Here is a 20,191-nt window from a genome sequence, read left to right on the forward strand (position 1 = left end):
GATCACGGAGCCAAGTCCTTAAAATAAATCTCTCTCTCTCTATATATACACATGTCCACACACATCCTATTGGTTCTGTTTCTCTGGAGAGCTTTAACATGGGGACCATATAGTATCTGTCACCAACTACTCAGCTCTGTCACTGTGATAAGGAAGCAGCCATAGAGAATATGTAAACAGATGGATGTGGCTGTGTTCCAATAACTTTATTCACAAAAAAGGCAGCAGGTTAGTTAGACCCAGGTAGCTGGGTAACATCTTGTCTCCAGACAAATAAGCATAGTACGTGGCACAGAGAAGGCATTTTGAGTTATAAAATATTGTGTGAAAAATTCTGTAGAATGGGAGCACCTGGCTGGCTCAGTCAGTACAGCATGTGGCTCCTGACCTCTGGGTTGTGAGTTCAAGCCCTACGCTGGGCACAGAGCTTACTTAATATCTGTAGAGTGAATATGAAGAAATAAACACATGAATCACTGAGAGTTGTAACTACACTTGCTGCCTACAAGACTAGCCAGCATGAGTTTAGGACCACAGGCAGCAGAAGACAGGAATTTCTCCACTATCTTTGATTTCCACCGTCCTGACAATGATCTGACAAGGGAACCTGGCTTGAAGATCTATTACTTGGCATCTCAGAGAACTATCCAAGGGAGTAGAGAAAAGCTATGCCCCATCCCTTTGCCAGCCTAATTCAGCAGGACAGCTTAGCCACAGACATAATCTCTGACAACTGCTAGGAACTAGCTGGACTCGGCAATACAGGAACTAGGATTTATTTTACTAGAAGAAACGTCCAGGAGCCACGCTGGCGGGCCAAGGAGAAGCTGTGGCAGCAAAGGCCGGAAAAGACCACGCACAGCCTGTCCACAGTGGGGAAGGCGGCCCCTGTGCCGGCTCCCAGGCCCACGGCCACGCCTGGGAAAGAGCCAGAGGGAGCCCAGGCCGTACCTGCAGAAGAGGTGCTCCGAGCTGAGTCCAAGAAGGGCCACGACACAAACCCCTGCTTGCCGCAAAGGGGACAGACACCCTCAGGTGCTGGTTCCCAGGCTGACAGCTCCCTCCTGGATACGCAGGGGCAGTGCCGAGACTTTGCGGACTCACACGTACTCCCCACAGTCGGCAATGATTACCTTCTGCTTTGGCTTCCCATCCTTGCTGCCCTGGGCCTTTGTGGGGACAGAAGAGGGGGAGAAACACGGGAGGGTGGAGAGTAAGGACTGGCTTAGGGATACCCTCCCCATCTGCCCACCCCTGCCTGAGCAGAAGCAGCCCTCCCTGGGAGCAGCCATGGCCCCTCTTCAGCTCTCCCACAGGGCTATGCACCCAGGGCCCGGGGAAGCCACCCACCTCAATCTGCCGCAAGACATCCAGGCCTTCTGTGACCTCCCCGAACACCACGTGCTTGCCATCCAGCCAATCCGTCTTGTCACACGTCAGGAAGAACTGGGAGCCGTTGGTGTTTGGGCCGGAGTTGGCCATGGAGAGCAGGCCTGGGGGAGAGAGAACAAGCACGTGAGCTCCTTCTCCCCTGGCTCCTGGCCGTCGGAGGGATGTCTGTAGATGGTGCAGTGTAAATGCTGCCGGGAGGTGGCACGAGCTGGCTACTGGCAAGATGGATGCTCTTGGCATCGTGGGAAGGGTGGTTTCAGTAAAGATGGGGCTAGAAGTCTGGCTGAAGGGGCATAGAGAGAACAAAAGGCAGGGAGTCTACACAACTTTTTCAAGAAGTTTTACTCAAGGGGATTGAGAGGCATGGAAGATAGCTAACAGGGACACAAGTCAAAGGAATTTTTGAAACACAGATACCATATGCTTTTACACAGACGGGCTGATCCAGCGGGGCAGAGGGTGTGGGTTACACAAGGCAGCAGAGGGACAACCACAGGAGCCAGGTTCCCAGGTAGGGGAGCAAGGATGGGGTCCGGACCACAGTTCGTGCCCTGCCCTGAGGGAAGGCAGAGCGGGCCCGTGTCAGGAGACGCAGGAGGTCATGCTTGGAGGGTGACATGGAGGTTTCGGGAGCGAAGGGAGGAACCGTCACCTCTGACTGGGACTGAGCATTAGTAACTAGGGGACTCTAGTAACGCTGCCAAGGACCCCTGAGGAAGTGTGGTCGTAAGTTTCAAGATGACCATTCAGTATAGTTGTTTTTCTCCAGTTGCTGGGGGACCAACCACTAAGAGAGAGAGGAACATCTAACAGAGACGGGGCAGCCGGGCTCAGGGACTAAGAGAGCTCACATCGCGGGCCCCAGGGAGTGCGGACAGGGAGGATGGGCAGTGTGTGAATGGAAGCCGCTTCCCTGACACCAGCCAGGCCACATGCAGGTGCTGGATCATCGACCAGTTGGCCTACAGACCTGAGCCCTCCGCCCGAACCACAGCCCGCTGCTCCATCCACAAAGCCACTGGCCTGGCCCCACATGCCACCACGCCCCGATCGGGTCCCACCTGGTCCCGTGTGTTTGAGGATAAAGTTCTCATCATCGAATTTCTTCCCGTAGATGGACTTGCCCCCAGTGCCATTGTGGTTTGTGAAATCGCCGCCCTGGCACATGAACTGGGGGATGATGCGGTGAAAGCTACTTCCCTTAAAGCCGAAGCCCTTCTCATGGGTGCACAGGCATCGGAAATTCTCTGGTGGGGAGAAAGGAAAAGATGCTGAGGTTAAAAACTAGAGCAGTTCCTCAGGCTTTGGGCACGCCTCGCCTTGCATTCCATGTGAGACGCAGAAGTGAGTGACCAAAGCCAAGAATGAAATGCAGGTGGCCATAGAGCCCTATAGACAGTCCCAGCCGAGCTGCTTTGACCACATGAAGATGTGCTTTGTGATGGGCTGTGCAGTGGGCACGGCGGCTGGGGAGCTCCGCACCACCTTCTCCTGTCTCAGGATTGGAATGCAGGGTCGGGAGCTGGTGGGCGGCATTGGGAAAACCATGATGCTGAGCATGGAGCCTGCTTAAGATTCTCTCTCTCCCTCTCTGTCTGCCCCTCTCCTCTGCTTGCACGTTCTCTCTCTCAAAAAAAGAAAAGAAAAGAAAAGAAAAGAAAAGAAAAGAAAAGAAAAGAAAAGAAAAGAAAAAAGAAAAGAAAAGAAAAAGAAACAAAATGGATGAACACAGGGGAAGGGGAAAAAAAAGTGAGGCAAACCCTAAGCGATGAATCCCTAAGTTCTCCTGAAACTAATATTATATGTTAATTAACTAGAATTTAAATAAAAATTTGAAACATTCAAAAAAAAAAAAAGGAAAGCTGGATCTTAAGTCAGAAGATCCAAGAAGCAACTCGCTTTATGTTGCAGAAATGCCAAAAGCTCAGGTACAGGGTAAAGGTGGTTCTGAAAACAGGAAAGTAGCTAACCACTTCCTCCCCAGTAGCTGGCTGGAGGTCTACTCTCTCTGGTAGGTTAAGGCAGAGGGTCTCTGGACTGGCTATACTACATGTAGCCGAGGGCAGAGGTACTGTAATGACAAATGGAGATTAAGTGAAAGTTTACATACTGCCCCCGTCTCTCCTGACCAAGATGGCAAACAGCTGGATGTAAGAGCCTCTAGCAGGAGACTAGACTCTTCTCAGAGGACTCTGTGCTGTCAAAGAGAACAGAAGTCAGGGAACGAACATCCGGGGTCTGACAGAGAAAGACCCCAACCGACTCATCCCACAGGTGGAAAGCCTCAGCCGGCAAGCCTTACTGATGCCTAGGAAGTTTCCGGGCAGATTGTTAGGGCCCCATTCTTTTTTTTTTTTTTAATTTTTTTTTTTCAACGTTTATTTATTTTTGGGACAGAGAGAGACAGAGCATGAACGGGCGAGGGGCAGAGAGAGAGGGAGACACAGAATCGGAAACAGGCTCCAGGCTCTGAGCCATCAGCCCAGAGCCCGACGCGGGGCTCGAACTCACGGACCGCGAGATCGTGACCTGGCTGAAGTCGGACGCTTAACCGACTGCGCCACCCAGGCGCCCCAGTTAGGGCCCCATTCTTAAAGATGAGGAAGGCATCTAACGTGAAAAGCAAAGACCAAAACAAACAGACCAAAAAGAAACCAACACATAACAACTCAGGAAAAAGGGACTTGAAACATAAGCCACAGGAAGACAAAACTTTAGTAATGTCCCCAGAAAGATCAATTATCACCTCTGTGAAATAAGCACAGAACGCCATTAAAAAACAAAAACAAAACAAAAAAAAAGACACTTAGGAAGGTTCCTGAAAGAGAGAAGAGAGAAATCAGAGGGGACAAAAGTGAAGAAGTAATTGAAAGAAATTTCCCCAACCAGAGGATAAAACACTGTCCTGTGGGTGTGGTACACAGGAGAAACATCTCTCTAAAGACATCCATACCAGTCCCTGGAACCTGAGGACGTGATATAGCAACAGAGCCTTTGCAGATGTGATTAGGGTTATGGATGGACCTTGAGTGGGGAAAGCAGCCCCAATTATCCAGAGGGGCCTAACAGAATCATGAACCTGTAACAGGGGAACTTTTCCTGGCTAAGAGATTCAAAATGTGAGAGGGACTGGATCACCACTGTTGGCTCTGAAGATGGAGGAAGGGAAGTGGCGAGCTTTCAGAAACTGGGAATAGCTTTCAGTTGACAGCAGCAAGGATGGGACACCTCAGTCCTACCCATGCAGGAAACTGAATTCTGCTGACAACCTGAATGCCCCTGGAAACACACTCCTGTAGGCTTTCCAGTAAGGGAGTGACCTGGCCTCCAGATGGGAGATAATAAATTTGTGTTGCTGAAAGCCACTAAGTTTGTGGTAATCAGTGACAAAAGCAATAGAAAACTAACATAGTAGGTCCCCCACTGAATATCCAGCATGATGGATGTAAGATCTATCCAAAGGCACATGGTTTCAGAACACAGCACAGACACCCTAAGGGCCTCTAGGCTAGGGCTATCTAACAGCTATTAAGCACTTGGCTAGTGTAGGGGCACTCAGGTGGCTCAGTCGGTTAAGCATCTGACTTTGGCTCAGGTCATGATCTCTCGTTTTGTGAGTTCGAGCCCCGTGTTGGGCTCTGTGCTGACAGCTCAGAACCTGGAGCCTGCTTTGGATTCTGTGTCTCTGCTCTCTCTGCTCCTCCCTCGCTCATACTCTGTCTCTCTTTCTCAAAAACAAATAAACATTAAAAAAACAATTAAAAAAAAAAAGGACTTGGAGGGCACCTGGGTGGCTCAGTTGGTTAAGCGTCCAACTTCAGCTCAGATCTCACGGTTTGTGGGCTCAAGCCCCGCGTCAGGCTCTGTGCTGACAGCCTGGAGCCTGCTTCTGATTCTGTGTCTCCCTCTCTCTCTGCCCACCTCCTCAGCTCACACTGTTTCCCTCTCTCTCAGAAATAAACAAATATTAAAAAAATATTAACAAATATTTAAAAAATTAACAAATATTAAAACAAATATTAAAAAAAAGAAAGAAAAAAGAAAAAGCACTTGACTAGTGTAACTGAGGAAATTAATTTTAATTTTATTTAATTTAAACAGTGACATGTGCCTAGTGGCTACTGTACTGGAAAGCTCAGCACTAGAAAGAAAGAAAGGGCTTTATATAAAGGACCAAGAATCAGAATGACCTTAGACTCCTCTAGAATTCTGTACCCTATCAATCAAGTGAGAAGGTACTTATGTTTAGATTTCAGTCTCAAAAAACTTACCTCCCAAGCTCTTTCCTGCAGATGCTACAGAAGCATGTCTTCTACTAAAATGAGGGAATACACCAAAAAAGAAGACAGCAGAGAACACAGGAGACCCCGTGACACTAGCTGTGCAGCAGGCTGGGAAAGCAATGGTCCAGGCTAAAGAGAGTTAGAAGGCTCTAAGGAGGACTTCTACGGGAGAGGGAAACCGACAGAATATCTGGTGTGTGTGAACATGAGGAGAGATTTACGCAGGCAGCAGAATTTGGGAGAGCATCAGGAATAAATGCATAGACTGAGCTTGTGTGAAAACAAGACAATTACAGATCCCAGGAAAACAAAATGCTGTGTGTGAATGGCAATTACTATAGTATGATGTTAAATAGTTAAAATAACCTCCAACTTAACCAAGCTTATGGCAACTAGATATGTCAGGAAGATAACGGGGCAGGGAAAGGGATTTAAAAAGCTGATTCCTTATCTCCTGAAGTGGAAGAGCCAACAGATGTCTAAAATGAAAAAACCAGGGAGCAGCAATATAAATCTCTCATCTACTGGGGCACCTGGGTAGCTCAGCCGGGTAAGCGTCCGACTTCGGCTCAGGTCATCATCTCCAGTCCGTGAGTTCAAGCCCCGCGTCGGGCTCTGTGCGGACATCTCAGAGCCTGGAGCCTGCTTCAGATTCTGTGTCTCCCTCTCCTCTCTCTGCCCCTCCCCTGCTCACGCTCTGTCTTTCTCTGTCTCAAAAATAAATAAAAACATTAAAAAAAAAAAAAATCTCTCATCTACTAATACAAAAACCAAAAGAACCAGCTAAGAGTTGAAACTGGCTGCCTCTGGGGAGCAGCAGATGGTGTTGGGGGGGGGGGGGTGGGGGGAGGTGCCCAGGGCAGGGGCACAGTACCAGGGGAGTGAGGTTTTTCATGACAAACTTTGTGAAACTGACGCCTACATAATGAAACTAGATGTAAAAAAAAGAATAAATAGAAGTGAATATTTACACGAGAAACTCAAGAAACTGTTCGTTAACAGTAGTTAGTTCTGGAGAGTAAAACTGGATGTGGAGAGAGGGAAAAAGATTTAAGTTTTCAACTTACTGCCTTCAGTATTGTTGCAGTATGTGTGTATGGTACTTGTTTTTTGTTTTGTTTTGAGCATGGATACATGTTTACTTGTGTTAAAAACAAAACAAAACAATTATTGTTAAAAAATAGTAAACCAGCACCTATAAAGCTTCAAAAGTGCCTGCTTCGACTCTTTTGTTCCTAGATCCCAGGATCTGAGATGCCTCAAGTCAACTCAGGTCAGAGACAGTGTCAAGGGCACAAGAACTGTGGCAGTGAGGACCTTGGGAAGGCCACTGCTCAGCCACCGGCATCCTGCCTGAAGTCCCACTCACCTGCCGTCATGGGGACAACGTCTGAACGCAGGAGCATCTGGATGCGACCGGCTGGCTTGTTCCCAATCTTGATGTCCATGTACACCTGAGGATTTGATCGGGCCTTTTTCGCAGCAGGCTCTCCCTGGGTGCAGGAGAAATCATTAAGTTGGGGAGAACTCTAACCCCCAAGTAGGAGAGCAAGTATTCCGAATATGCACCAAGAACCCAACAGCCGTGAGCGGGCTGCAGCAAGATGCTGGCAGGGAAGGCCCTGGGCCGTGAAAGGGAAGGCCACGGCCGCAGCCCCCGGCCGGACACCCAGTGACAGGACACCTCAGCACCAGCTAACCTGAGCCCCACCCCGCAGGCTCATTACCTCATCACACTTACCCTCAGACACGCCAGCTCGCTTCACCCTGCCCTGCGGTCACGGAACACTTTTCTGGCCCACAGAAGGTAGCTCTCAACACGTTCAAACCCACCTCACTCCAATTAAATAAGACGCCACCTCCTCCCTTCTATGCTCAGTCCTGCGCACCCACAGGCTGGCTACAACGGAAGCCGGGAGGGCAGCCCTCTGGTGTGCTCAGAAGACAATGGGGGAGGCAGGGGCCTTGATTTACACCCCAAGGAGACAAGGCTAAGAAGAGGATAAGGAGACATTTGCTGGGGTCACATGTGTTCCAAAGAGAAAAGTCAAGCAGTGCGCTGAGGTCGCCCGCTGGCACTGAGGATACTATTACTATTACTTGCCACTAGCAACAACAGCAGCAAACATTCACACAGCACTTGACAAGTACGGGGTACTATTCTCTGAAGGATACATATACTAGCTCATCAAGTCTTTACCACCACCCTAAAGATCAATCAGTACTGCTATTTATCCCCATTTTAGAGGTGGGGAAACTGAGGTACAATGAAGTTCAGTAATTTGCCCAAGGTCAGAGAAATGGTTAAATGGTGAAGCCGGAATTCAGGCCTAAATCATCCCCCCCCCACCCCACCCCCGATCCTGCGCTCTTAACCACATTCACCCACCTCACTTTTTAATTAATAAGATACTTAATACAAGGCCCCTACACTCACAGAATTACTGCCTAGAAAGGGACAGGCAAGAAACACCAGAGTAGCCTGCACAAAAGCAAAGACGTACAGCGAAACAGAGACTGGTTTTCCTGAGCTTGAAGTGGGGACCGGAGCGGGAGAGTGGAAGGGAGACAGATGGTGAGGTGGGAGGACAGGAACTGGGGAGCACACCCCAACTTTCTTCCTCGGGACAGGCAATGGGAGCCACTGAAGAATTCTTAGCAGGAATCAGGGGCTCAGTCTGTGCTTTATTTATTGATTTTTTATAATTTTTTTAAATTTATTTATTTATTTAAAAAAAAATTTTTTTTTCAACGTTTATTTATTTTTGGGACAGAGAGAGACAGAGCATGAACGGGTGAGGGGCAGAGAGAGAGGGAGACACAGAATCGGAAACAGGCTCCAGGCTCTGAGCCATCAGCCCAGAGCCCGACGCGGGGCTCGAACTCACGGACCGCGAGATCGTGACCTGGCTGAAGTCAGACGCTTAACCGACTGCGCCACCCAGGCGCCCCTATAATTTTTTTTTTAATGTTTATTTATTTCTTGAGAGGCAGAGCATGAGCGGGGGAGCGGCAGAGAGGGAGTCACAGATTCCGACTCAGTCTGTGCTTTAAACAGGTCATTCCGTCTGTCTCAATGAAGGACTAGAGAGAGGTCAGCAGCCAGAAGACTAGTTAGGGAGCTTCTGCAATTATCTGCACAAGGAGAGGCTAACTGGGGCAATGGGACAAACCAAGGAGGGGGACTCAGGAAAGTCTGAGAACACTTGGCAGCCTTTGATGATGTGCTGGCCGTTCTAAAGAGGGGGGTCTAAGGTTACTCCTTGGACTGTGAAGGCCATGTGTGCTCTGCTTTGCAACCAAATTTCTGGCTTGGGTCGGTGTGTGTGTGGCTGGATGGTGGCAAATTGACAAGATGGAGAGCAAGATTAGAGAGAGGAGGGCACTCGTGCTGGGCAACTCTAAGCTGCCTGTGAGACTTGCAGCTGAAAGATCTGAAAGCTGGACACTAGAAACAGAGGCCAGGAAAGGTAACAGCATGGGAGAGGCTGCAAAAAAAAATCAGTGACTGCTGGGGTGCCCAGGGGGCTCAGTCAGTTAAGCGTCTGACTTTAGCTCAGGTCATGATCTCGTGATCTATGAGTTTGAGCCCTGCGTTGGGCTTTGTGTTGACAGCTGAGAGCCTGGAGCCTGCTTTGGATTCTGTGTCTCCCCCTCTCTCTGCTCCTGCCCCGCTTGTGCTTTGTCTCTCTCTCTCTTTCAAAAAATAAACATTAAAAACAAAAAATTTCAACCAAGGAGAGGAGGGGAGATGGAGAGAGGGAGACAGACACCATGAGCCAAGAATGAAATCCAGAGAACAACAGTCACAAGGAAGAAAGGGGAAGCCCGGGGAGCCAGCCAGGGAGGGATGCTCAGAGTCAGGAGGGAGTGCTGGCAGGCTCCTCCTGGGAAGGGAGAGCCTCGAACCTGTGTACAGACTGAGGGAAGGTGGCACCACTCTGGCCTGCCTCCTCTGAATCAGGGCAGCGACAGGGAGACAGTGAGCCTCTGTAAAGCACTTCAGTGAAGGAGGGACTGGGCAGGAGGGGTGAAGAGGACCACTCGTTCACTTTCCTCACCTCAGGCTTCCTCCTCGTCAGTAGACAATCCCAACACGGGACTAGGCAGACCGGAGCAGCTCAATATGACACAGGGCACAAGGCTAAAAGGACTAGAGCCTCTCACTCACTCACTCACTCAATACCACCTTCATCACAACACTAAGGGTCTGCTTTTCACTCTCTCTGCTTTTGTGTATGTATTTGCAAATTTCCATAAAAAATTAAAAAAAAAAGTTTCCTATAGAAGCGCACGCCTTCACTCTCACCTCCTGGGTCTCCACTTTGGGAGGCTCTGACCCTTCTTCCTCTTTATTCTCTTCGAGAGTCTTCCCAGAGAACTTCTTCAACCAGTCATCATCTGACCACACTGAAAGGAGAAGAATCGAACAAATGCTAAGAAATTCAAGCTAACGGCCAGCTGCTCACTAGCTGTTTTGGTCAGCAAAGTGGAACATACTCCATGGCCCTCTGAGCCAGACACTTCTGCTGAGGAACTCCCAAGGGTAAGGAAAGTTCCCAACAGGAATGTGCGCCCTGAAGTCCAGCTCGTATGAGGCTAAGTAAAAAAAAACGACATCAAGAATTAAGTAAAAAAAACTACATCAAGGGTGAAGGCACAGCCTTGCCAGTTCCAGCCTTGAAGAGCAAAGTGCCAAGAAACTGGGGAAGAGAAGAGATCGGGCAGGGTTTCTCTTATAATACAGACAATCACTCTGAGCTCAAACTCTTTTCATTCCCCACAAAGGCGGCACATGCCCTTTGCCAACGTGAACCATCCTCTATTATCCATCTGGAGCGGCATTCAGTGCCTACTTCCAAGTAAACAGGAATAAAAATGTGACTAAGGCCACACTGGAGGATGTGATGTGGAATCTGTGGTTGTCCCCGCTCACCTGGTCTGGAAGAGCCTTCCTTGATCCTCATTGGTTTTGCCAAATTGACACGAATTGTCCGTCCAAAGAGCTCAGATTCATTCTGAAAAGATCGAAAATCCAACTGCTTAAACTCTTGTCAGGTTAAAAGAGAGTCAGACAGCTTTGCATTTGCTTCTAATACATCTGAGACATGCTCATGCTTCATTCTCCCTGAATCCCTGACCACTAACAACAAGCTGTGTGCCTACCATACAGCAGCCCAGGGGCTGCAATTCCCCCCCCCCTCCCCCCAGGGGTGCTCCTGAAAGTAACTCCAGAATGCTCTGGAATTACACGGGTAATTGCAGTTTCCAAGTACTTGGGTTCACCTTCAAAAGTCAAGATCTGCTTTGAAATGGTGAGAAATGATCTCTGAGGGCTAAGGAATATGTTCTGTGAATGGGTACCAGAGCAGGAGTAAAGGAGAACTTTATCATCCAAAGATAACTAGTACTGGGAAAGGTCACTTATCATAAATCCATTTTAAGCAGTGAAGACAAATTCAGAGTAAAAAGAGAAGGGGGGTAAAAAAAAAAAAAAAAAGGACCAGGACTTTGTTGTGGTGAAACTAAAAGTAAGGGAAATAAATTTCTTATAAATTTCAGGTTTAACTATGTACTAATTTGTAGAGCAAAGACGTAACGGGTGCTGATGAGTTTGCAGTGGTTTTCCAACAAAATTCTGTCAACAGTATATGACATTATTGCACGTCATATCTGATATGAAAATCACAAAGACGCTACAAATACTCTAGAGATTCATCATTATTCCCAAAGTCTTCTCCAGGGTATTCAAATCTTCCACAGCAGTAACACACCCTGCCATTACCCTTACTGAACTTCTCTTCTTGTCACTGGTCCGATGTTTCATGAAATTCTGCCTCTCTTGCAAAACGTGTGATTTCACCGTGCAACCAACTTACATAGTGTTTGCGATTATCCTAGACATGGGGCAGTCAGTGAGAGACTGGCCAATAGGGATGATTAGAATTTATATCACTGGTAAATGGGGAAGGCCGTTCAAGTAAGGACCAATCTTACAAGTGATCAGTTCACAGCGAATATTTGCACACGATGACAATTTTTACTTCCCCGTGCAACCCTGTAACTTTGGAGGTTAGGCAAACCAATCTAGGCATAAGGACTCTCTGTACCACCAAAAAGCAACTTCAGTTAGGAATGAAGATTCTCAGCCATACCATGTTGTCAATAGCTGCCGCGGCATCCTGCCGAGAAAAGACAAGGTACAAGTTTAGCTTCCTATGGTGTCTAAACGCATACTTGGCAGCAGATAAACAAAATTAAAACAAAATAGGAAAAAGTCACATCTTATACCTCCTGCCTTGGTTGTATGTGTGTCTAACAAAGAGCACTTCAGCAATTTGCCATCTAGAGGAAGACCTAAGAAATGATCACCAGTGTGGCCAGGCAGGAATGCTCAGTGAGCAGGGCTGCAGAAGCTGTGCAGAGCAAGAAGGGCAGGTCTGTGTTGTTAACTCTCTAAATGTTATTAACGGATGGGCAGCTTTCCATTAAGCAGCACTTCATGTCTCTATGGAAGCCTCAGCAAGAGGCCTAGACACCTAACCAAATGGAGACTGGTTCCCTTTGTAATCAGTAACAACATTAACACAAAACAAAGACTAATAAACAGAAGTAACACAGAATTTTCTCACCTCTGCCAACTCAAATTCAACAAAAGCAAATCCTCGGTGCTTTTCTGAAAGGAAAAAAAAAAAAAGGGAAAACAAAAACAAGTAATTAGCACTGGGGGCAATGGGAAGAAATATAGTCACAAGGACAGGGAAGTCAATCACATGCCATGTCCCGACATTGGAAATTCTACCCAATCACTATTTTGTAAGAAAGAATCTCCTTCTTTGATTCTTCCCGGTTTGAACAATATTTCCAGTAATATTGAACTCTGTCTTTTAGAAAACATGGCTAAAGAATGAACTGTACTTTTAATCTTTAAGGCATTCAATTCTTACCAAAGCCAAATTAAAGCCTTAACCTCTGCATACAAGGCAAGTAGAAAAATTAAGTTACTTAACTTATCAATTATTGGTCCCAAATACACATTTTGAGCATCAACTGTGCATAAAGCATGAATCTTAAAACCCGGATTAGCATGCTCACTCTTTACCCTCAGAAAAATGTTGACCTAACTTAAAAGGCCAAGCACAACAGTGCTAACTTAATTAAACCAACTAACTTTAGAGAACCACTATAACCTTACAGGTATACCTGGTTTTATTACATTTTGCTTTGTTGTGTCTCATAGATACAATCTTTTACAAACTGAGAAGGGAACCCTGCACCAAGCAATTCTGTCAGCACCAGTTTCCCAACAGTATTTGCTCATTTTGTGTCTGTGTCGCATTTTGATAATTCTCACAGTATTTCAAGCTTTTTCACCATTATTATATTTGTTATAGTGATCTGTGATTAGTGATTACAACTCTCTGAAAGTTCATGTTATGGCTAGCATTTTTCAGCAATAAAGTATGTTTTAATTAAGGTGGTACATTGCTTTTTTAGACATGTTATTGCACACTTAATAACTATAGTATAGATTAATGTAACTTTTATATGGAAAAGCAAAAAATTAACTTGACGCATCTTATTGCGATACTGGTTTGATTGTAGTGGTCTGGAACCAAACCTGCAATATCTCCAAAGTATGCCCATATTGATTTTTACAGATAAAGGTCCCAGACCCAGAGTGTTTAAAGACCTTGCTAATAATCGTGCAGGGTCGATGACTGATCTAGGCCTAAAACTCCAATCTTAAAAAAGACAAGAAAGGGAAAGTAGAAAAACTGCACTGTACCTGTGATAGCAATTGAAGGAAAACTCCCCCAGGTAAGCAGGGGCCAAAGTCCCTCAGTTGGGGCTGAGCTTCCCTGGTGCCCTGATTAACAGTGCAGCTGCCAAGAAAGGAGCAGGGGTGGTAGGGTACCCAGCAGGTAGTTTGAAAGAAGTCTGATCGCCCTGTAGCTCAAAATCTATCTTCCTACTGGGCTATCGAAAATTTTGTTATCTCACACTCAACAGATGGGACTCTGCAAGTTATGTTACAGCTTACAACCACAAGACTCAGAACATTCCTTCTCCATCAAGATCACTCTCATGCTGCCCTACTGAGGCACCCTCTTGAACTTTTCTACATATCAACCATATTTAGAATTTTTTCCTCTTAGTATTCTGAACATGAAAGACATGAAAAGGACTCACCTGTTTCATAATCCAGGGGAATCTGAATATCTGTGATGTCTCCAAATGGGATAAAAGCAGCGTGAAGAACTTTGTCGTCCACTTCCTCTGCCAGCCCACCTGCAAAGAAGCCAAGTGCCTTCTGAACCACTGTCTTCCATTCTCTTGAGAAGTCCCTGCAGCCCAGTTAGCATGCGACAGCCAAGGAGAGGGGTCGTTCCATCCAGTCCTTTGGGTACCACCCTTCTCATTTGCTCCCTCATCCGTCCTTAAGGAAACACACCTCTTTACGCTTCTCACAGACGCCCATCTTAGCGCCAGGATTACTGCAATAGCTTCTTAACTGCCCTCCCTCTCCACACAGCCAACTGGAGCGATCCTGGGATCATGCAGATTTTAACCCATTACTTCACTGCTTAAACTCCTTCAAAGATTTCCCACTGTCCTCAGGATAAAATACAAACTCCTTAGCAGCGTACACAAAAGGCTCTTGATAACCTGAGCCCCGCCAACTTTCCCTTTGCTTCCTCAATTCCCTGGGTTTCTCCCAAGACGACCCCTTTGTCCCACGTATAAGTCTCTTTCACATCTTCGGGGTTTTGCTCTTGCTGCTCCCTTTCGGTAAACACAACTGCCCCTACTTGGGCTACAAAGCGCTCATCAAACTTTGCTACTGAGGTTATTCTCACTGCTACCGGTTAGTCAGGGAACCCCTTCCTTTAGGGCAGGGGCCGGGACTGAGCCAGAGCTGCAGTGAGTGTCTATAAAATGAATGAGCGCGAGGATCTGGAGCCCCATAATATTCCTCTACCAATCCTCCGGGGCCAGTGGGTGAAGGGGTTCCTGTTAGAGCTCAGCCGTCCCGGAAGGGAGCGGGAAAGACTGTTACGTCTCGGGCTAACTCCCTGAAGCAAAGCAGTACCGCCATGGATCCCGCCTAGACAGCTGCTCGCTGCCCTCCGCGTTCGTAGACGCGTCCTGCGCTACGCCAGGACCCACTCCCTGCGGGTTCGCCCCGATTCCACCTAACTCCGGGCCTGCTCACCCACGTACAGCACACGCTTGGTGGTGGCCATCTTGCTCCCGCGCGCACCCACCGGAAACCGGAGTTCAGCCCGCCCCCTTCCGCAAGGCCCCGCCCCTCCGGGCCCGCCCCCGCCTCTAGGCGCTCACAGACCTCGCCCCTGGCTGTCAGTCAGGCGTCCGGGGTGGTGGGAGGTGCCCTGCCGTGAGTGAGCTGCAGCGCCCCGGCGTGGTAGGTGTTCGGTACTGGGGCAAACCGAGCTCGGCGGAATCCTCCGGCTCCGCGAATAAAAAACCGCCAGTAAACGATGGGCCACCCTCGCCTGCGTGCCCTTGGACAACCTGCTACAGACACGAGACAAACCCATTTTTAAAAAATCTTTGTTTAATATTTATTTATTTATTTATTTATTTATTTATTGAGAGAGAGAGAGAGAGAGAGAGAGAGGCTCCCTGCCAGGAGCACAGAGTCCACAGGTGGGGGGGGGGGACTCTCAGGGCTGGAACTCACTAACGGTGAGATCATGACCTGAGCCGAAGTCCACTGCTTAACCGATTGAGCCACCCAGGTGCCCCAGAGTTGGTGGCTTTTTACCTCCACTCCATCCTCCAGCTTTTTCCTAGGGTGATCTTTCTTCAAAATAAATCTAAACTCTCCAGAGCTCCTTCTTAAACTCTGCTGCCGATAGTTAACAAGGCTCCTAGAGCCCTTGACAAGGGGCCTTGGACGTAAGTCAACACCAACTTCTGGTTCTCTCTTTCCTCCATCTGGAGGCATCCACCAGTCCCTGTTAAGCTTCACACCCACCCCCGCCCCTTTAGACAGAAGCCATAGCTGCCAAATCCAGAAGCCAACTGGACCACACCCTGTAACTGTGGTCAGGTGTGTCTGTCTCTCCCACTTTGACACCAAGGCCTGTGCCCATTGGCCTCACCAGTCTCAGGCCAAACCAGGGAGGTGATCGTAGAAATGAGGCTGTGAGATCTGATTATGGGATCTCCTCGGGTACCTGTCACTATTCCAGACCAACAAGGTCACTCTCAAGAAGAATCTGACCAGGCATCCTTTAAGTGGGTGTGGTATAATTAGAAAAAAAAAAAACCACAAAACTATATAGGGGCTCCTGGGTGGCTCAGTCGGTTGAGCATCCGGCTTCGGCTCAGGTCATGATCTCGCAGTTTGTGAGTTCGAGCCCCATGTCGGGCTCTGTGCTGACAGCTCAGAGCCTGGAGCCTGCTTCGGATTCTGCGTCTCCTTCTCTCTCTGCCCCTCCCCAACTTGTGCTCTGTCTCTCTATGTCTCTCAAAAAATAAATAAATGTAAAAAAAAAAACTTTATGTATATACACCCATACACACACATATATATATGTATATATATTTGATCTTTGTCTCTAATACCTGGCACTGTTGGTCTTGCACCCCTGTGCCTCAGCTACATAACAAATTGAGAAGTGTTTATTCGTGAAAAACTGGTGAATTTCAGGTAAGAGCAGTGGGAACCCGTGGTGTTTAGCGTGGGGCTTGCTCTCACATCTCCCTGTCTCCCCTCCCATTCAAGGAACTCCAAGGCCATTGTGGCTCAAGTGGTGTGAGCTGAGGGAGAGCAGCAGGAGGTGAGGCCAGAAAGACCGCCGGGAGGTCAGATCACGTGGGCGCTTTGGAGGTGATTGTAAGAATCTTGACTTTCATCCTGAATAAAATGGGAAGACACCCCCGGTTTGCTTGGAGGAGTGACAAGACCTGATATGTTTCACTGGCACCGTTCTGGCTTCTGTGGCGAGTGAGGTCAGGTAGCAGGCTGTTACAGAAATGCAGTTGAGAGATGATGGCATGGACCAGGGGGAATAGCCGTGGAGGCGGTGAAAAGTGGTGGGATTCTGGATATATTTTGAAAGTAGATGTCAAGGAATGTGAGAGAAAAGACTCATGCCATATGCTTGTTTGTTTGTTTTATACACTGCTGGATTCTATATGCTAGCATTTTACTTCAGGAGTTTTGCAAATATATTAACAAGTTTGGGCTAAATTTTCTTTCCTCATACTAGCATCCCAGGTTTGTTTGGCATCGTTCCTTAGTAGGCCCACGATCTTTACCTGCAATTCTAAAATTCAAAGAGTTCTGAGAACTAACAATAGGTGTCTTTTTTGGGAGAGCACTTTTTCAGCAAACTCAGTTGGCAGCAAAGCCAGATCTGAATTGATGCAAGCCGATTTATAGCATTTATTTACCCCACTTAGTATGTTATACCGCAAAAACATTAACATATTTGATTGTGGGAGCTGGTTCAGACTTTGCTGGCGTGTTATACACAACTTACATATTACACTATCTTTCTAAGCTCCCCAGCCCCAAAGAATTTAAGATAAAGGATTGTGGACTTAGTTTAACCTAATAAAATGAATTGGTCAGCTTTCTTCTCTTTCTTTCTTTCTTTCTTTCTTTCTTTCTTTCTTTCTTTCTTTCTTTCTTTCTTTCTCAGTTTATTTATTTTGAAAGAGAGTGTGAGCGAATGTGTGTGGGAAGGGCAGAGAGAGAGAGAAAATCCCAAGCAGGCTCTGCACTGTTAGGACGGAGCCCAACTCATGAACCATGAGATGGGCTCGAACTCACGAACCATGAGATGATGACCTGAGCCGAAACCAAGAGTTGCCACTTAATACAATGAGCCATCCAGGTGTCTTTTCCTTCCTTCCTCCCTCCCTTCGCCCCTCCCTGCTTTCCTCCTTTCCTTCTTTCCTTTTATTGTTATTCGAAGTAGTTTGTGTATGGTGGGGATAATTTCCTTTTCTTTGAAATGTCAGAAACTCATTTGTAAAGATATCTGGGTTTGCCTCGTGTCTTGTGTGTGCTGTTGTTACTGTTGATAGTGAGTAACTGACTTTTCGTGGGAGTCACACTTCTCTGGTGCCTTGGTGCCCTGCAGTACCCAACTTGGCCAAGCTTTGCTGCTTCCGTTTTGTTTTGTTTATGTATTTATTTTGAGAGAGACAGAGGCAGCGTGAGCAGGGGAGGAGCAGAGAGAAGGGAGAAACAGAATCCCAAGCAGGCTCCACGCTGCCAGCACAGAGCCAGACACGGGGTTTGAACTCATGAAACTAAGATCATGACTTGAGTCTGAACCTAGAGTCAGACGCTTAACCGGCTGAGCCCCCCAGGCGCCCCAACAAGCCTTGCTGATTACATTTGGAGAAGCCTGATATTGCAATTCAAGGAGATCAGAGACACCACAAACCAGTGGTTATTGAACCATTTGATTTGCAGACACTACTGGCTTCTTTGCTGGACAGTTTGGGAAGAAAAGAGCTTTCCAGGAATTGCATTTAGCATAATTATAGAGTGCAAATTTTTAATTTTACCTCTAGGGGGCAGTCATGGATCATAAATTGGTATGCTTAAAAAAATTATCTGAAAGAGATTAAACTGAGTACCATTTTAGGTATGTATTATTTTTCCCATTTTATAGATGAGAAAACCGAGCCTTAAAAAAGCTAAGTAACTTAATTAGTTCATGAAAGTTGTAAGTGGTGTAAGTCAAATCTGGGATTTTAACGTAGATCTATTTAGCACTAGAGTCCATGCTCTTAACAATACTATATTCTTGGTTTCTTTCTTCCTCTCTCCCACTCTTTCCCTCTCTCTCCTCCTTAGAAGCAGTAGAAAAAAGTGGTTAAATGTATCAATTCTGAGGTCAACCTGAGCAGGAAGGCTTGGTCCACATGAGCACCTGCAGGGGAAAATGGCATCAGGAAATTGATTCCTGTGAAAAATAAGCCACCGACTTACCTACCAATGTCTGGCTCTCTCACTGACTAGCTGCGTGACCAAGGGGAGGCTACTAAACTGCTCTGTAGCTCGGGTTCCTCGTGGTAGAAATGAGATGATAAGGAAATGTTTGCTAAGTCTTGAGCGTCTGCAGATAGGCTTACCTGCTGCATGTCTCTGAGACTATATTGCTAGTAAAAGGCAAGAAGGCATTGGTCAGGGCTCAAAGCAACTGCTTCTGGGAGAAGTAATCAGAATCAGCAAAACGAAGAGCCTGGTGATGAGCCTGCCATACGTGTGATCTGTGTCTCAACTGTCCTATTTGGACTCAACCCGATGACTTTTTGGGTCAGTAAAGTTCCAACAAGTCACAAATGGAATGGGGGCTCAGGTCCATTCCACACCAAACAATCTTGTGCTGACAAGCTAAAGACTTACTTGAACCAACCAATCACTTTTGCTTCTGAAACTGGGGCTGTTGCCCTGAGAAGCTCACCTTTGCCTTTGAATGGAGTCAGTTTTCACAGGGCCTGTTCAGCCCTTGTACATTGTCTACCTCAAAGTAAACCTTTCCTGCTTCCTGAGTTGTTTGCTAACACTTCATCTGAAGATACAATCTCACATGGCCTAACTTCTTTTGTTTGTTTGTTTGTTTGTTTGTTTGTTTTGAGAGAGAGAGAGAGAGAGAGAGTGCACTCGAGTAGGGGAGGGGCAGAGAGAGAGGGGAAGAGAGAATCCCAAGCAGGCTCCACACTGTCAGTGTAGAGCCCAACACGGGGCTGGATCCTACCAACAGTGAGATCATGACCTGAGCCAAAATTAAGAGTTGGACGTTTCACCAACTGAGCCACCCAGGTGCCCCTCCCATGGCCTAACTTCCGTATTGGATCAAGTGGCCCTGCTTTACCTGGCAGTACATTACATTTAATACTCACTACGTATCAGTATTGATTTTTCCTTTTATTAGGGCTAATAGTTCCTATCTATAAGATTACTTTGATGATGAAATGAGATAATGCCTGTAGGGCACTTAGAACAAAGCCTGAGGTCGTAAGAACCCAATAAGTGTTATTGCTAGTCAACAAATTTTTTTTCAGTGCTACATTCTAAGGTATGTGTATTGGGAAGGGTCTGATCAGGATACAGAAACCACACTCTTTGAGCAGAGAGAATTTCATCTAAAGGACTGTCACCGAGGTATGAAGTTATTAACCGTTTAGCTGACAGGGCACGAACAGAAGAAGGTATCTGGGAGGAAGCAATTATTGGAAGCAATACCACCATCGGGGCTAGGAGAGCAAAGGGAAGGTTTAAAACTCAAGCTTAGTGGAGAGGCCGGGCAGAGCTGAAACTCAGATCTCTGAGTAGGGGTACTGGTCAGCTGTTGTTGGGGTTTCTGAGTGAAACACAATAAGGCTAGTGTCCAAATGTTGGGAAAACCAAAAACTGGATTCACAAGCCCCACGGGATCTGCTGTGGCTGTGGTGAAGAAGTTTGCTGGATAATAAAGGTTGGGCCACGCAGGAGAAGAAGCCAGTTCTTTCTTCCTTCAACC

General features: G+C 47.0%; 1 protein-coding gene across 1 annotated transcript; it reads right to left on the reverse strand.

Moving 5' to 3' along the window:
• Positions 1-187: 187 nt before the first annotated feature.
• PPIE (peptidylprolyl isomerase E) lies at positions 188-14,927 on the reverse strand. The gene is made up of 10 exons (XM_047084695.1): positions 14,893-14,927; positions 13,869-13,967; positions 12,308-12,351; positions 11,831-11,857; positions 10,612-10,693; positions 9,985-10,085; positions 7,045-7,168; positions 2,454-2,639; positions 1,351-1,493; positions 188-1,169 (listed from the first exon to the last, which is right to left on the reverse strand). Exons 1-10 carry the CDS (start codon positions 14,921-14,923, stop codon positions 1,101-1,103), a joined length of 906 nt encoding a protein of 301 aa, XP_046940651.1. The 5' UTR covers positions 14,924-14,927; the 3' UTR covers positions 188-1,100.
• Between the last annotated feature and the right edge of the window lie 5,264 nt (positions 14,928-20,191).

The sequence above is a fragment of the Lynx rufus genome, unplaced genomic scaffold (assembly GCF_022079265.1).
Source record: "Lynx rufus isolate CCGP_SWC_20201006 ecotype Redwood Valley unplaced genomic scaffold, mLynRuf1.p SCAF_2, whole genome shotgun sequence".
Classification (NCBI taxonomy): Eukaryota; Metazoa; Chordata; class Mammalia; order Carnivora; family Felidae; genus Lynx; species Lynx rufus.

What these genes read in the sequence shown, in the direction of transcription:
- PPIE (XM_047084695.1), bottom strand. Translation starts at nt 14,923, where the DNA reads ATGGCCACCACCAAGCGTGTGCTGTACGTGG. An exon ending in CGGCAGCTATTGACAACATG is followed by an intron (nt 10,694 to 11,830) that starts GTATGGCTGAGA and finishes CGATCTTTTCAG; the next exon opens with AATGAATCTGAGCTCTTTGG. An exon ending in GGAAGGCTCTTCCAGACCAG is followed by an intron (nt 10,086 to 10,611) that starts GTGAGCGGGGAC and finishes TTCTCCTTTCAG; the next exon opens with TGTGGTCAGATGATGACTGG.